Here is an 18598-nt window from a genome sequence, read left to right on the forward strand (position 1 = left end):
TGCGTCCCAGTACAATAAACCACAACACTGTTAAAGGTCACAGTTTTTTGTTATTTGTCACACGTTTTGGTACCAGGTGGTCATGAATGACGATGATGAACTGGACCGGAATTATTGGTTATTGAGGAATTTCGCATCTCTAGTTGTTATGGTTACCTCCAGCTCTTCTTGTGTCCTCAGGTCGAGGTCACAGTTGGTGGGCAGTTGCAGCCTGGTGGCCAGCCTGTCAAACGTCCAGGGGTCACTCTTCCCCTCTGCCTGCTCCTCTGTAGGGCTCTGAATGACTGGTCCCATGGTGGTCTGGTTGAGGGCTGTTGGAAGAGACAGACATGACACACAGAGCAGGGTCCATTATTTATCAAGCGTCTCAGAATCAATCCCAGCAGGAATCACGCTGGAAGTTTGACATGGACTCAAAATCCAATCATTTGGGATCATCAGGATCCCCATGAGAATGGCCTGGCTTCAATGTGGATCTTGGATTTCATATGGCCAGCTGTGGGTAGTTGTCCATGACGTCAGTCGTCTAGACTGTCTACTTCCAACTTAACTATGTACATGGACACTAAATAAAGTGATCTGTCACAAAGCATTCTTTTGCATGTGCAAAGTGGTTCCGCCAGTTTTTGTACCTGTCAATTTTCTAGATTAACCTAGATTATGTCCTCGGACCAATATTTGAGTTTCTGCTGTTCTAATTAAGCACATTTCCGAATGACACGGCAGCCATTCATGAATTTATGCACATTAATTAAGAGGTAATAATCTTCACATGGGACTATATGAAGAAGAGGTGACCAAGCAGTGCTTCACTTATCGTGTGAATTGTGATTGTAGCTACTCTACAAACGGACTGCGCAGAATACCGGGTGGTTTTAAAATCTATTTGGGATCCGCAAGACTACTGTCAAAAAACATGTTTGTTTTGTGAAGGCATGGTGAACGAGCCATTTAAAGAATTGGATCTGTGTACCGGAGGCGTTCTAGATTGCCAGATGGACTGAGGCAGCGCATCACATCCCCCATATTATGGGACCGTTGCATATTACCTCCCTGTCTCCTGCGGTAGATAGTCCAAGCGTGTGAAATTACGTGCGTGGATTGTAGTGCATGTGTAATATGCGTCTGGAAAGCCTCAACGTTTGAAAATTATACCAGCTATATCAGGCACGCGGGAGTGATCGTATGTATGCCAGCGTTGTGCCGCGTGCACATGCTGTAGCATAGTAATGGGATCTATTTTTGCCTAATACGCGCACATATACTGTGTGCGTATACTTTAGTTTTTAATAGTTTCTTCTGATATATTATTCTAATACTTTCATTTGATACCGTTACCACCACATGGGGCAAATGTGCCGAAATAATGAAGTAATTCCGACCAGAGAGAAACGATCCGAATAACTGTTTGTATGCTAATATTTTCTTGTTGATCTAATCACAACTTCTTGTGTCACTCACAACACAACTGAAAATGATTTTCGATCAGACCGGACCAGACCGAACATTCTCTTCCAATTGAGGTGTTTACATGAGGCATTTATATTCTTATAGAACTATCATTTCATTTCACTACTCGAATTGTAGAGCGTGTATTTGTTTATGCATTCGCGTTCCCACAGCACACCAGTTGTCCAATTGCCTCCAAACTTATTATATATGGGTCTGGCCAAGCTACTTTTACCCCTTTTAATTTGCATACCATTTGTGCAATTTGCAGTCCATTATTGACTCATATTATGACCACTAGGTGGCCCGCCCTACTGCGTGCATGCGCCACCTACAGGGGGCTGCAAGGTGCACATGCCCCGATTCACATGCAGTGGAAATTGAGCTTCAGGTTCCTTTTGGTTCACATTAGCGAGGAGCTGAGTTGGACACATCATGTGGGCACCGTTGTTAAGGTGGCTAGACAATGGCTAACTGCTTGGTATGGAAGCCGCAAGCCAAGGCTCTACACAGGGTGGTTGAAACAGCACAGCACATCACCAGGACTGAGCTTCCAGCCTAGGACCTTTACGCACACACAGACGGTAGCAGCGTGAATATTCTGTCCTGCTGGCTTTCTCAATCATCATCAACAAAGGTCAAGGGGCAAGAGAATGAAAGAGTTGGCATCTACCTGCCTCATAGCCAACTCTGCCTTGCCCAGGGGAAAGAGAACCAGAAGCATAAACGTTTCTATTGTAGGCGATGAGGAGGGAATAACTGACAACCTTGTTTATAAGGAGCTGCTTCAGTGTTCTGTACATCCTATATTAAAATTGGCTTAAGGGAGGACAGGCCGGCCGGCAGGCGGGCGGACCTCTGACGTTTGTAATAAGTTTGTATTGATAATATAATCACATTCTGTATCCATAACAAATTCTCTTATGACATCTGGAAAGATTTCAGCCCGATCAGAGTCCCATTGACTTCCATTAAAAAATAAAAGTTCACAAAATATAAAACATGATGTGAAAATAAATGGTGTAGGTAATTCAGTGGCCAACTATGCTACCCAATTTTCCCTCTGGGGATCAATAAAGTTCATCTTTATCTTAACCTGTCTATCCATCTGTCTCGTTTGGTATTCTGTCCCATGCGCCACTGCCTCACCTGGTATCCTGTCTCTCTCACCTGGTATGCAGTGTGTCTCACCTGGTATTCTTTCTTGTCCACCTGGTATTCTTTCTTGTCCTCCTCGTAAGTATTTTACAGTTCTCTCCGTCACCTCTTCCTCTTTCTTCCTCTTCTTCCCCTCCTCTCCCCCTCCCCCCTTCTTCTGGAGTGACATCATTGTGTCCATTATTGTCTGTAGCAGAAGATCCTATAAAACACACACACAAGCTACATGTTACCACAACCACTGCCACACCTCATGTATTAATAACAAACTGGACAATTTCTGGACAGACAGACAGACAGACAGACAGAACAACCGACCTACAAAGTGGCTTATACTACCTTCTTCATGTGTAACACAATTAGTTCAGCACTCTAGTTATTGATGGGTGTTTTTTTGTGACGTTATCCTTCCCGACTCCTTTTTTTGTATCCCTACCCTTGCTGCATCATTCTGTATCTTAACTGCTGTGGTGTTTCTAGCAGCACATCAATAAAGGTCTGGTCAGTGTATCTATTATTGTAATTGTGTATCACCGTCTAAACATGATTCTAATGCATGTTTAATATCACTGCACTCAGTCAGGAAGACGTGAAGCACCAGAATGAATACAATATGAATTCCCCTTTCAGTTTGCCAGCCGAGAGGAAGGAACATTAGCAGAGGCGGCGGCGGCAAGAAAACTCAAGTAAAATCTCACCAACTGGGGACCAACAACCAAAGGATTTAAAACCTTTTGAGCGTTTGTCTGGTCCTGCATCCTCTCCTCCTCTGCTCCTCCATTACTTCTTCTCTCTCTCTCCTTTTCTACTTCTGCCGCCCTCTCCTCCGCAAGCCTGTTCCCCAGCCTGGCTGCGTTTATCCTCTTCCTATCCTGCTCCAGATAGTCAGTTCCCAAGGTCGTGACGAGGAGGTTTGTGGCACGGGCCACAGAGAGTAGGTAGAGAGTTGGGCTGTACAGGTAGTTGCGCAGGTATCCCTCCATGTTGACTTTGTGGTGTTTGGGAGCCGGGAACAGTTTTCCTCTTTCGTCCAGCTTGGAGTCATACTCACCCATCGGGTAGACACGGGTCTGCTCGTTCATGAACACATATGCAAGGCAGAAATTAAAAACTATTATAATGAATATTACTGTATGAATATTAGTATTATCATTACTGTACTATTACAATGGTTATTATCGTTGTTAGCCCATCATTGTCCTAATTATCATGGTTATTATTTATTAAATTATTACCAGTCCGTCTTTGAGTCCAGAAAGGTAGTCCGTGGCGTGTTTCGCGACACCAGCAGAGAGATCACTGGGGGGGTTGGCCCGGGCCTTCACCAGGGCATGATGTAATGCTGGCAGGAAGGTAGACAACTTACCAATCACAGATGGAGTCCCAGGGGCATCATGGGAGGAAGCGTAGGGGGACACTACCGGAAGTAACACTTTCTATCAGTTTATATCCACAGATATTAGTAACCACAGTCATATTTTTCCATTTAAATACAGTTGTCACGGTCCGAATGCAAACCTGTACAACAGTTAGACATGCTCTTTGGACAAATGTCATTAAAATACATTAGTTAGGATGAACAACACCAAACTCTCTGTACTGGTTTCTGAACCCTATCAATCAATTTATAGGCCGACTGAACTCTGGTTTATGTGTCATTAGGCGCCTGCACAGTAAAGTCATCTGTATTAAATCAACACGATTGTGCAGCGTGTACGTTATAACTTTGGTGCTGCTCACCAGATCTGCCCACATCTCTGGACTCTGGGAAAACGAACAAAGCCTGCAGGGCCCTCTTCCACCCGTCTCCTCTCTCTGGAAGTACAACATAGTGCATTATTTATCATTATTATATTATAGCGGTATGTTACAAACAGACACATTAAAATATGGGAGCTAGAGCTCAGTGTAAATTTAGGTATTCTCTCTCTCTGCAAATACTAGACAGACAATAGAATGGATGACACATGAAAGACAGAGTCCTGTGTTGGGATGTCTTACCAGTAGGTGAGGCCATCTGTTCACTAGACAGCAGGAAGAGGACGCCTCGGTCCTTCAGTGTTTCCACCAGGACCTGCAGACACACGGGACACTCTACTTAACACATGAGGTACAGTACACGTGTATATTAATGATAATACCTACGGCCAGCCAGCAACAAAACTTCACCAAGACTCATAGTTCTGCAACTTCTGGTGGATTTCTTTCCTAACAGGACACAAATACAACTGGTTTTCTATCCTACCAGGACCTCAAGTACTGCTGGTTTTCTATTGTAACAGGGCTAGTACTACTAGTGTCCCAGGTGAAACTATATATATTTTTGAGTGGTGCCAACCACTCCTATATCTGGCTTTGTCCGTGTGTGTGTATGCATGTATGTATGTCTGTCCAATAAACAAACATTGATGACAACATCAATACGGGGGTCAATACGGGGCTCATCAAAGGCACCACTCTCTTCACACAGGGTGTGATTTTTTATTAGACCCTTACCCCTCTACAAAATGGCCAGGAAATAACGCAACATTATTCAACATTAATCTGTTATTCTCAGAATAGAATATTTACAGTATCTGTTGATGGGGGCCCAGCTTGGGTCAGCAACAGTGATGGCAGCATTAACTCTCTCACTGTCAAGGACGACTTATGACGAGACATCGTCATAATGCCCTGGCTGCCAAGGACGACTTATGACGACCTTTTGTTTAGTTTTTTCACACAGAACCAGAGATAACGTGATCCGAAGATTTACTGCTCCATTCACTTCCTGAATAACTTATTACTTAAAAATCTCGGCACCTTTTTTTTTACTATGAATTTTTGGCCGAGACATTTTTTTTCCAAAGACGTATAAAAGCGAACGGGAGGTCGCAATGTCATTTTTTCCTTCTTTGCGGAAACACAGTGAAACCCTCTGTGATTAGCAACCATCAGGGGATCACTCATACTGGAGATAAATATTCTGTGACTACTTCAAAAGGTAAGAAAATCGAAGAAATCGCTGGCAGTGGGTGCACACAGCCAGAAATAAGTCTGGCAGTGAAAGAGTTAAGTTAGGGCCCTATAGTTTGTGATAATAGAATCACAAAAAATTAAAAGATTAAAAAATATCTATGTAACCTTAGTATCAAATACTATTTACAACACACATTTTGGGTTATTTATACTGACAGAGTAAATTCTATACCCTCTCTCTTGCTTCTTTACCCTCAGCTGCCTGCCATTTCCAGTAAAAGTCTGCATGAAGTTCTTTACCTCTGTATGTATTCTCTGCGTTTGGTTCCATCATTATCTACACAGCGTCAGTTTGGTCTCTGTACCCACCAATTTGTGTTTCTCCAACTGCTGTAGCAGCTTGCTTAGGTCACTGCCTGACTTGTTTCTCTCAGTCATCTCCAGAAGGCTGCAGAACATGTCAGTCTTCACCACTACGAAATACACACACATACAAACATTTTAATGGAATAATTGCACCTTTGCACTTATGTTATTAAGCAAGATCTTTAATAAGAGTGAGTAGCTTCCATTTCTGGTTGACAGGGCTTAATCATTTTGACCCGACAGCCATGGCTGCGTAGAGGGACCTTGGAAACACATCACACCCTGTGAGGTCTAGTTATTTGTGACCTCATGGCTATCTGGTGGGACTACCTTTAGGGTTAATGATAGTTTGACCTCACCTTCATGGCTGCCAGTATATAGATTCCAGCAGAACAGGGCAGGGGGGAGGATCTGGCACACATAGTCAAAAGACATCAAGGAACCAATTTCCAACGTCTCTGGTCTGAAAACAAATACATGCCTTCTTTGTCAAAAGCCGTTTTTGCATCATATAAAACTTCTGCATGGGATTAACAAGGACACATCATAAATGCAAAGCACTATTTTTACATGGCACCCCTGGTGCTCCACCAGAGCTCATGTCCACAATGGTGTTAGTCAAACTCTCGACTTATGACGACTTTTCTTTTTGGTGGGGGGGGTGAATCATCCAAGCACGAAGAGTACCCCCAGAAATCACCTGATCACAACAAAAAAAAGCTAGGCACCTTTCATGTTAAAGGATTTATAAAGGTCAAATTTTCTTGGATTTCTGTTGTTTTCAAAGTGTTTTTCACATTCAAACGGCCATAGCTCTGGAATGGAGGGGGCAAAGAATCCCCAATTCTACCGGACCCCCGTGCGTGTAATGAGCCGATCTCCGTGAGGAAGGAGGTCACAGAGAATATTCCATGATTTTTCAAAAGGTACAGTAAAATCGCCGTTTTCGCTGGCAGTCAATGAGTTAACAATTACAATAAAGTAGTAAAGTCTAATGGTCAGTGCTTACAGTTTGCATGGGAGGACAGGAGGAGAGAAAGATTGCAGGGACACGTGGTACAAACACTTGTCTCCTTTCACCAGGTCTCCACTCCATACAGTATACTGGACACGTTCTGAGATAAACAGACAAGGGGGAAGACAGAGAACCAGAGACAAAGAAAGAAAGACAGAAATCAAATCAATCCCAAATAATTGAGCTATACCGAAGCAACAGAAGTATGAGCTGTCGGATAAAGAAAAACATTGGCCGGGGCTTACCATTACTTCCTTTGGGAGGGCAGGCTGGTGTTTGGCTGTCCATCCTGCCAATCAAAAACAATACTGAGCGGAATGGTCAACATTACATTAAGTTTTATACAGTTCTTAATAAATGTACTCATACTCGTAGTAACGTGGAATTTGATTGCAAAACCCTGCGTACTGAGCCGTGGATGGCGTACCGTACGGTAAATTATAATACAGAAACTGTTGAATCCCAACTGTGTGTTTGTGTTTAAATAACTTTGTAAGGACCAAACAAGAACAGTGAGACCAGAACAAATCTTTCTCTTGGGTACATTATTCTAGTCTCAATTAGGAAAAAGATCATTTATATGGTTAAAGGTCACACATTTGACTACTTTTCAATCATTTTAGTTTTTTAAAGTCTGCAAACATGTCTTCAATGTTGTTAGCTGAAAACAGCATTCACATTAAGCTTTCTCATGTCCCTCAAAAGACAGATTATATTGTATTTTTGAGTGCAATTCCAGGCAGGCTGTTTCTGGTCTGTAGGGGGAGATGCTGAACCCAGGACATTAATTAACATTAGACTCAGATCTTTACTGTCAGCGGGGATGGAGATGTAAATAATCAATGAAGTTACACTTCTGTGCTTTGTGTGTAAATACGCATTGTGTTAATTGTGGCGATTAACCGTGGTGTCCCCGTAACTGCAATCCCTGCATTTCTAACCAACTGTTACATTGTAACATTGAAGCAGTTCTGTTACAGTATTTAAAAAATCATTTCCATTTGCCTGTGATGCAACACAAGGCAACTGGCTTGGGGGCTCAAGTTAACTAGTGAGGGAATCACAGTGATCTTAATAATCTTCACCAATAACTACAAACAAGCTGCTTCATGAGAACAATATTGGTGATTTGCTGAAATGTAAAGGGAGGGTATTTCCTGATTTTATAGGCAAGATGTGAGACAAACATGACGGATATAGTTAAAATCTTTTGCTACCAGGTGGGTGGAGATATATAACTTTTCTTGTTACTAAGGACATTAGTAACAAATTATGAGTAAAAACACACAAAACAAAGTTTGATTTTCCACATGTGACCATTCAAAAAAGATGAGTTACACTGGGTTACAACTGAACTGCGAGGTTTGGGGTTATAGTAAGGGGTTAAGGTTAGAATTAATTCTAGGTAAGGGATGCAGATTTTGAAGGTTACAGTATGTTGAGGGCTAGGTTAAGTTTTAGTTTTTAACAAAACATAGTTTTTCATTTCCCCACAAGGATAGTAAGATAAGCGCGTTTGTGTGTGTGCGTACCTGGAGGTAGCTAGTGGTTTGCTAGGCAGTGGATCTTTTCCTTTGAATTGGAACGTTACGACAGCATAGGGACACACCTGGCGAGGTCTCTGAATCAACTCGTCAAACGAATACTCATAGAAATATAGCTGAAGGAGGACAAAAGAGCAAAACACAGGTCTGATGTCTGTAAAACAAATAGAATTATGTAACATCAACGTATTGGTGATGGGTAAACTGGTCATTCACGTCAGAACATCTACTTGTGTGGGTGTGGGTACCATCTCATGATATCCTGGTTGAATTTAAGTACTTCACACATCAATCATGACAGTAGCCTATGCAATGTTTCCCCCACCGTAGTTAGTGGTCCACCCCATTAAACATGTTTAATACATATTTCTTTACTTAGTTTTGCCATCTTCCGTGCATCAGGTCTTGTGATTGGCTGGGCAAAGTGCATCTAGCCAATCACAAGACGGGGGAGGCGGGGCATGGAGCGCGGAAGATAGAAAAACGTAATTAAACATGTTTAATGGCAATGCCGATTAGTACCGATGAACACACGTTTCCGCGGGACGCTAATGCAGTTCAGAGTATCTTTGAAATCTCTCTGCAAAACTAGAGACGTTATATTTGTCCGAGACCAGACAGTGGTACCAGCGAGTGAATGGGAGAAGGCATTGACTTTCAAGGGACCCTGGATACCGCCATCCCAAATACATAAAAAGGTATAAAGGGTTCCCGAAAGGGGCATTAGCTTGCCCGCATATGCTGGAATTTCAAGCTCTGCCTCAACCCAATGTACACAGTTTCTTATGCTTGATTATTGTGCCCGTCAAAATCATCATTTTTATCATATGGATCATGTAAACAGGACATATTATCCCATTAACCCCCCCATCCCAATGACATTGGCGATCTCACAGGGTGCCGATTCGATGAGCTGTGTATGTGGAGGAGGTGAAGGAGGAGAGGATGTGAGGGAGGAGAGGAGAGGAACTGAAGGAGGTACCTGTGAGAGTTCGTAAGCTCTGTATGATGTGAGTGAGGTGACCTTGGAGGCGTTCTTGGAGATGTGACAGTCAAACTTTGGCGTCGGGTCTAGAAGGTTCTTAGACATGTTGTCATACATACTCTTCACTTTACCCTGCCAGACACACATAAAACAGTAGAGAACCTCTCAATCAATGTCTTTGGTACAGCTTGGAACTTTAAGTGAGTGAGTGAGTGGGTGTGTGTGTCACTGTGTTGTGAAAGAAATATCCATACTTCAACAATGTATCACTATAACCCCGAGGCTGCACTGCGAAGTCAAGGACTCGGACCCGCCACATATTTGCTGCTAGTTACAGGTAACAAATCTGGTATGCATTAAACACTTTGTTGGTTTTAGAGTGGAGAGGGGTAAAAATAAAAATAAATCTAACAATGTTACAATACAAATTTCCAGTAGGGTTTATCTTACACCCACCTGTTATACAGTAACTGAGATTCGAAAAAACAGTGCATTCTAAACCAATGCACATATTTGTTTAAACAACATATAACATAATTTTTTAACAGAAAACACATCACAAAAGTGTTTTTCAGATTTACATTCAAAAATAAATATAAATACAAAATCAGTGTTTCCTATTTTACCGCTATTGCATTTTCAAGTAAATATTGTCCAAAACCGATATGATGAATCATGCCAGTGCATCCCTAGTTTCAATCACATGGTTGAATGTCAAAGCTACTGGCATGCAACTAGAGCTCATGGAGAAGTTAAATAGCTTATGCGGCAACACCCATAATACTATAAATCACATTTTCTTGCCTATTGTTCCCAGAGTACCGCTCAACCATTGAGCTGGTATTGCGGTGAATGAATATCCTGAGATTATTTCCAACTGACGGACCGATTGGAATCCATTCTACAACTGTGTCTGTATGCGTGCATTACCTTCATGGTTTTACAGATGACAATTTCTCCTGTAGCTCCAGGATTGAAGGCGTTAATCTGCAGCAAATCTGAATACTTCGACAGATATACACCTACAAGACACACACACACACACAGTTAATTTCGGCGACTAAAACCATGCCAAAATGTTTTCGTCGACTACATTTTTTCACTGACGAAAACCAAATGAAAACTAAATAAAAACTAACCTATGATGACTAAAACTAAATATATTGACAATTTCGTCAACAAATGAAAACTAGACAAAAATGTTAGGGAGGGACTACAGGAGAAGAGATCCAGTAGCAGTCAATTTATGTTGTTGCGCTACGGTGTTGCGCTCTGAAAATACCCGATCTATAAGCTCAAAACGTGTCGCTGAGACACGTTGTAAGCTTGTAGATCGGATATTTTCAGCATGTGCAAGTTTAAAATCAGGCATTACGACGCCATCAAGGCCCGCCAAAATACATTTCACAAAATCAACAGTAAATTTAGTCGACTAAAATCTTATGATATTTAGTTGACTAAAACTAAAACATTTCATATGACTAAAACTCATATGGCTGTTAAAAGTAACAACCAAAGAAAACGTCCTGAGAGAGAATGAGAGGAAATTGGTTAAATTAAATAATTGAGTAACTAGGTGCCTGGACCGCTACGCCAGCGGCCCAGGCCCAATATGTCACGATTTTAAAATGTTTTAACATTACCAATGACAGAACATTATTCCATTTGAACACTCTCAAGAGTTACAGACCAGTAAGGGACGGGGCCATTTGGTTCCAAACTATTCATCATTTAGCTGGGGGTCCCCCGGAGGGACGACCCCTCACATTGTGAACCAGTGATTTAACTAATGAAACTTCTGGCAGTCACTGGCGACATTATCAAATGATATATCCTCATAAATATCGATCAATATGGAAAAATATATCGTCATCATATCCTTTGCCATATTACCCAGCCCTAACACACACATACTATATAGAACATGTGACGACCACAAGATGTAAGTTAGCGCTCATTTTGTGGGCACACCTTACAGTTCTAATGGGCATCAGATCAGGCTCTTGTGTGCCCGGTACTTTTAAAACCGTGCTGGTGACTAAAAGGGTGAACCACCCCCGATATGTATATACAGTAGGGCTGTCAATGAATATTCTATATGCAAACATACAGTATATTAAAATATAAAAAAGAAACAAATATCTGATGGTAAAAATTATAGTTAGAATAAAGATAATAAAAATAATAATATGCCTCGAGTCGTAAATTCTCGCAACGCCCTGGGCGCCTGTAACCTTAACCAGCAGCTGGTCTCGTGAGATCACAGAGCCATCTGTCTGAGACGCGAGCAGGCCTTTCCCAACGGATCGCTGTGACTTGGCAACACCCCCTTGGCCTCGGAGCCGCGTCTATAACCACGCCCTGCATCTGTGAGACACGTCGAACTGCCTCTTGCCCTAAATAACTCCCGAAACCCTGACACACCTAGTGATTCCGTGGCGTGCACAGATAAACATTAGACTTCTAGTCCCAACATCATGAGATAGAATAACATTTTTTTGCTCATCTAAAATGCGTCGCAAATTATTTTATTAGGATTAAGGTTAAGTCATAGTTTTTGTCGCCCCAAGCGAGACAGACCACTCAGCCCACCTGGTGAGAACAGACTACAGCGCCTAATATTAAGTTGGGAAGTATTTAGGCAAAAAACTGTTACGACGGAGGCGCGTCATCTGAAGCGGACTTCCGCTTCAGCCGATCACACGTCAATTGATTCAAAATAATATAATAGGTCAGGCTGAAACGAGCTAATCATATGGTAATGATGACCAATCGCTGATTGGCTGACACACGTGAAGCCCGTTTCACTATGAAATATGTGATGTGAAATTAATATGAAATGTTTGAGAAAAACTATTTCATATGGTCTTTAAACCATTATATCACCTAAGCTTATTAAAATTAGGCCAAAGAATGAGATATAAGTATGAATCATTCATTTGATCTGATTTAGAGAATGATTTTCTCAGAACCAAGCATGGCCGGACAGGTGTATAGAGAGAAAGAGAGTGAGTGTGAGAGAGAGAGAGAAACCATAACTATAGTGTTCATACCTTTACTGGGGTTTCCCAGGGCTGTGATCCAGCTGTAACCCACTGACAGACCACTCTCACAGACCTCCTTCGACTACAGACATACACAATAAATGTAACTTTAGAGAGAAGAAATATAAAAGTAACAGAAATATTCACAAACATAAGTCAGACAGAAAGTGTGCGCTTGTAATAGATATAAAAGTATATTAGATACTGTAGGTCATAGGTGACCTATATCTGTGTTCACAGCTGCCTGCCTTGCTGGGGGACACCATGATGCAAATTGCTATCGATATTAGGGATGGGACGATAATCCTGATTATCTTTTATCGCGATAAAAAAAAGCTCACAATAATCGTATCGCAGAGATTAAAATTCATCGTGAAATTGTCTTCCGTCATACACTAGGATGAATTAGCTTTTGTTGAGCTGCAAATTCAGTACTACTTAAACCCTCTAAACTTGATAAAAACTGACCTGTAAAGAGCGCATTTGGCTCTTATTTCACACTACACAAATCGATTCAACGCGTTGTGAGCTTGTAGATTGGCTATTTTTGGCTAACATTACCCCAAGAATAGGGATGTTGGGGGCTCAAGAGGTTAACAAAAGTGCCATTTTAAGTTTTAAGCATATTTTGATTATCGTGATAATATCGTTAATCGGCATGATCACAATTATTTTTGCCACAATAATCGTGACATGTCATTTTTGTATCGTCCCATCCCTAATCGATACCATAACCAATGCAGCTTCATATTTAACAAGTGTGTCATCAAGGTAACCCATGGATCAATAAGTTCCTCTAGCACAGAGTTGCTATGACTGGAAATGTCAAAAATATACATTTATTTGTGCGTATGTGTGTGGGTGTTACCTTTTCAAAGTCAACAGACAGTAGAAAACAGTACATGTCTTCCAGTTCTTTGTCTGTTCTGCTGTCTGCCTTCATCTCCTTCCTCTTCTCCACATACTGACACACACACACACACACACACACACACACACAAAGAATATTGATGCTTGTTTCTCATTCTGTGTGTACTGATGTTTTCATCTAGCTGTACAAAATTACTGAAAGCATTTCACTTCCAGTCCGCCTTCAAAATAAGAGCAATTTGTCAAGTCGCAGGGAAGTAAGCTTACAGTTGGCAGAATACAAAATAAGAGTGGAATTGATTTGTAATCAGGGGTGCAACAGTTAATCGATTATTAAAAAACTACTGAGATTCCCGAATTTAATAAAATAATAATACACCTACATATAATAGTCATTATAGGTGAAAAGCTACATAAACTCTTCACAAAAAGTTCGGAAACTTACCTTCGGACGATTATTTCGCCCCTTCAATAATACCAATTGGTATTGTATTTATTGTATATAATTTTATCGTTGATTAGTCACCTGTACAAAAAGGTATAACTTGTAAGGATTGTGCAATCGTGGAATGAGCGACACAGCTAAACGTGTGGGTCCTTACAAGTTGTACCTTGTGGTAAAGGTGACTAATCAACGATAAATATAATATAATATAATATAATATACAATACCAATTGGTATTATTGAAGGGGAGAAATAATTGATTAATTAAATATATATATATATATATATCCTACTATAATTCTAGTAACCTCTGTGCGTTTGTAGTGGTGGTGGTGGTGGTGAAGCTACCCGGTTCTCCCCACTGGCTGGACCAATTGCTCTGATTTTGCACACAGCCATTGACCATTACCATCTGAACTTAACTGTGAAGCCCGTTTTTCAATTTCATCAAATCTCAGCTTCTTATTAGCGTTTTTGTGTCAAAGAATGTCGTCCCATAGCTGCGGCTGCCCAGCTATGGGACAAACTGCCTCCCGGGTTGCCAGATCATGTGCGTATATCCCCCCACGGCTGCGCCGACCGGGTATGGTCTAGTATATATAAATAACACATGCACACAGTATATAAAAAACATCATAATTCAATGAATCAAAAATGTCATCGATGGAATAACTGCAGCCCTGTAATATGCAGTTTTTGAAGTATGCTTTGTTCAATCTCACGGTTGCTACCAGGGCAGGAATTTCAGGGAGGCCATGAAGGCCATGGCTGCCATTGCCCCACAGTTTGGCTTCTGCCCTTCAAAACATTATCTGCCCTGAGGCCACAGTGGCCTTGATGCCCCATCCACACTGATTTAACAGTTTTCTCCTGTCTCCCTCTTTCCTGTAGTCTTCACAGACATGAATCGTTCAGGACATGAACCGTTTGTGGTCAGAGAAGGACATAATATGCAACTGAACTAGTACCGTGCAAGAGTGTAGATTGCCAAAAAGGGTGACAAAAAGGATCATCAAAAATAGTTATGTGACTGAGACACAGTGTATGTGACAAACAGAACATAAACTCACATGCACTAATCATACACATGCTGTTTGGGCCTGGGGACAACAGTTACAGGACATAAGGTCATCAGACAGAGTACACAATTACAGTTAAATCTATGTCACTGTCAAGATTCAGAATTTTTAACTCTTCCTCAGTTCTCATCCCCATTCAAACCAGTCCATGGCTCTGGAGTATGAACCTGTTGAAATCCTTTTTAGATGTTTTAAAAACATGTATTTATTTCACTGATAGTTACTTCATATTTAATAGAAATTCTTTCTTAAATGTATAATTTCAGTGGATTTATTATCAGTGTTTTATTCGATGGCCTTGCTGTCCTTGCATTTGGTCTTCGTGCCCTCAAAACATTTACAAGGCCAAAGACCAAGTGGCCTTGCCCCTAAAAAGACGAAATTCCAGGCCTGGTTGCTACACTTAAAAATGTGAAACCATAGCCAATATATTAGGCGTACATACATATCGAGATATGTACTTTTGTCCATATCAGTTCGCCATTTATGTTATTATGAAACCCGAACTAACCTCGGTCCCAGCCTCACTCATCTGCGAAAAGAAGAGCCTGGTCACGACCTAAAGCAGCGAGTGTCTAGGAAGTCCTGAGTGGACAGGATTTCCGTTTCCCCCGGAAACTATATTTTTTGACCAATCACAACACTCGTTTCATTCGAAGCATCAACGTCATTTCCTTGGGCGGTACTTCCGCCAAATTCAACCATTTCCGGTTGTCAACTTCCTAGACAACCAACATCCCAGGTCTTGCCCAGGGTGAACCCGAACAAGGAAGAACAAAAGTGCAACCGCCCCCCCACATACACACACATCTCTTACCTCTGTTTCCAGCTTTTGGTTGTGTACTAGGCGTGGTCTGGAGTATACAAATGTACCAGTGGAAGCTGTGTCTCTGTAGCTGGATGACAGGATGTTCAACATATCCTCATATTCCCTGGACTCACTAGATACATACTGGAACAACTCTGTAGACAGAAAGACAGACACAATTATATATACTTCAACCGAGTACGAGTTTGGGTTCGAATATGACACAAGGCTCTTTGCTGCATTTCATCCCCCGTCTTTCTCCCGCCCTTTCCCATCTATTCACCTTCACCCACTGCCGTAGCTGGTGCCAATTTCCACTTTATGAATTCTGCTTAAAACATTGACTGCCAAGGACATGATATTACGTCATCTCAAATCCAACGCTTCTCTGTCAAAGACGTATTATTACGTCATTGTTGTGTTTTTTAGTGATTACGCTAGTGGGCGCTCTTCGCCAACCTATGAATGATGCCTTGACTTCCAGAGAAGCATAGACCCGGAAATTACATCATTTTTTGAGTGGTGCCAACCACTCCTATATCTGACTTTGTCTGTGTGTCCGTCCATATGTCCAATAAACAAACATTGATGACAACATCAATACGGGGCTCATCAAAGGCACCACTCACTTCACACAGGGTGTGATTTTTTTTTAATCACCCGGTCCACTGCAATGTTATCAGATTTATAAAAATACATTCATCTCTGATTTCTTTTCCCAGATTGCGTTTTTGGTGAAAACGAGCTATATTCAACTGCCAATAACTACAGTAGACTAGATACTGGGATTTTGCATATCATAATATTGTGATATGGTAAAAGTGTCGTCTTTTCCTGGTATTAATCCCTTACGCCTTACTTAATTCTTTCAAAAGTTGTGAAAAATAGTAGATCTACAAGCTAACAACATGTCACTGAGCTTGTAGATCTGCTATTTTGACAATTTTAGATTTGTTTTGAACAATGAAAAATAAAATTCATTTTATTGTGATATGTGTCTGCCCTATCTATGCATGCCTGGTACTGCCCAGTGTCCAAAACATTGGTCAGTCAGTAAGCAAACATCAGTACACACGCACGCACGCACACACACACACACACACACACACACACACACACACACACACACACACACACACACACACACACACACACACACACACACACACACTATTCTTTGTGTGCGAGTGTCAGTGGTGTCAATCATACAAGTCACAATGACATCTCTTTAGAGACATAGTATAACCTAACTAGCTCAAGGTAAAAGCCATTTCCCATAACAAAGTCCAGCTCGCCCAGGTGATAGCCTTGCCAAGGATCGCCTATAGAGTAAGTAGGTGTCATCTGATCTGTGTGAACTAAATTGTTATAAGATTACATTGTTCTCACTTCTCAGTGTGACATTATGGCTAATTCAAATGGTGCTACTAATAACATAACAATCTGACATAAGGATAAGGAGTACCAGTCCCACACACTTTTACAGCACTTAAATATGACTCAACTCAAACTTCTTTACTCAAACTTCTATTTATATAGCACATTTAACATGCCCAGCTCAACCAAAGTACTGTACAAGTTAAAGACAAAAAGCAAACAATGCAATATAAACAGATATTAGCATACAATGAATGAGGGAAAACATCAGCTGCCACTGACAGCAGAATTCAACTCAGAACCAGACTAAATAATGTTCACCATGATTCCACTTTTACCCTATTTAACTGTTACTAGCCTGTGTTAAAATCTTGGAATTAAAATCACACGTCCGGTGTTTTTGTAAAATTCAACAACAAACACCCCTCTCTTTCCTATGTTCTGACATTAAACAACACACACACCCCTCTCTTTCCTATGTCCTGACATTAAACAACAACAAACTCCTCTCTCGTTCCTATGTTCTGACATTAAACAACAACAAACTCCTCTCTCGTTCCTATGTTCTGACATTAAACGATAACAAACTCCTCTCTCGTTCCTATGTTATGACATTAAACGACAAACTCCTCTCTCGTTCCTATGTTCTGACAACAAACAACAAACTCACATCTCTTTCCTATGTTCTGACATCAAACAAACTCACCTATCTTTTCTTTGTTCTTCCTCGGGATCTGAAACTTCAGCGGCTCCATAGGCATGTGCCGCTGGTGGACCACCGCGGTGGCGGAGTTGCGCCGCCGCTGCGGCTGCATCATGCCACCTCCGGCCCCGGGTGCCTTCGCTCTGTCCGCCGCGGAGACGGCTGGGGATTCCTGCTCCGGAACCTCGCCATCTTTATGCTCAGTAGACAGCCGAGCTCCAGGCCTCTTCGTGGCCGTGCGGGTTCCGGGTCTCCGGGCGCCGCCGTCCATCGCTGAATTTTAGCCCCCCACCACTACCACCACCCCACCACCCCGACCGAATTACCGAATCTCTTCCCCCTCCCTCTTCAAAACCGTCACTTTTTAACCGTTAATCTCGGCTGTATTCGTCTATGGTTAACGTTAACGCCGTGCATGAGAACGGACGGCATGCAGTCGCATAAACACACCTTCTCTGTAACTGTATGACACAAAATTCCCTAGACCAACAAATGCGTAATACCTCTATACTCGCCCGCTGAGATAACTGAACTAAATGATTTATATTTTTCCTCAGTCCATTCGTTCTGCGTAAGAACTGGACTGTTAGAGAGGCATGTAAACACACCATGGACCGCGCAATGCTGCTTCTCTTTCTCTACGGAGACACCGCGGATCCAAAATACCTACTAAAGATTTACGCCGAAAGTGGTTCCTTGTCGAAGTGTGTTACTGGTTACTCCACGGCTCGTTACACCGACATTAGTGACCCTAAGTGACCTATGGAGTTCTATACTACAATTCAACGTCAGGCCAA

General features: G+C 41.7%; 1 protein-coding gene across 4 annotated transcripts in view; it reads right to left on the reverse strand.

Annotated features, from left to right (window-relative positions):
* tasora (transcription activation suppressor a) overlaps positions 1-18093 on the reverse strand; it is a 37701-nt gene extending 19608 nt beyond the window's left edge. For 3 of the 4 annotated variants that reach the window (XM_084062376.1, XM_084062378.1, XM_084062375.1), the window contains exons 1-17: positions 17805-18093; positions 15731-15876; positions 13388-13483; positions 12529-12601; positions 10406-10497; positions 9473-9607; positions 8479-8606; positions 7192-7235; positions 6941-7046; positions 6291-6394; positions 5935-6038; positions 4609-4681; positions 4348-4422; positions 3843-4024; positions 3306-3677; positions 2641-2809; positions 157-311 (exon numbers count right to left, since the gene is read on the reverse strand). In XM_084062376.1, coding sequence (XP_083918502.1) covers positions 157-311; positions 2641-2809; positions 3306-3677; positions 3843-4024; positions 4348-4422; positions 4609-4681; positions 5935-6038; positions 6291-6394; positions 6941-7046; positions 7192-7235; positions 8479-8606; positions 9473-9607; positions 10406-10497; positions 12529-12601; positions 13388-13483; positions 15731-15876; positions 17805-18072 — 2322 coding nt within the window. In that variant the 5' untranslated portion in view covers positions 18073-18093. The remainder of the gene's footprint in view (positions 1-156; positions 312-2640; positions 2810-3305; positions 3678-3842; positions 4025-4347; positions 4423-4608; positions 4682-5934; positions 6039-6290; positions 6395-6940; positions 7047-7191; positions 7236-8478; positions 8607-9472; positions 9608-10405; positions 10498-12528; positions 12602-13387; positions 13484-15730; positions 15877-17804) is intronic. The other variant, XM_084062377.1, reaches the window with a different exon arrangement.
* Positions 18094-18598: the final 505 nt, after the last annotated feature.

This window comes from Gymnoscopelus microlampas (assembly GCF_963454915.1).
Source record: "Gymnoscopelus microlampas genome assembly, chromosome: 7".
NCBI classification, from domain to species: Eukaryota; Metazoa; Chordata; class Actinopteri; order Myctophiformes; family Myctophidae; genus Gymnoscopelus; species Gymnoscopelus microlampas.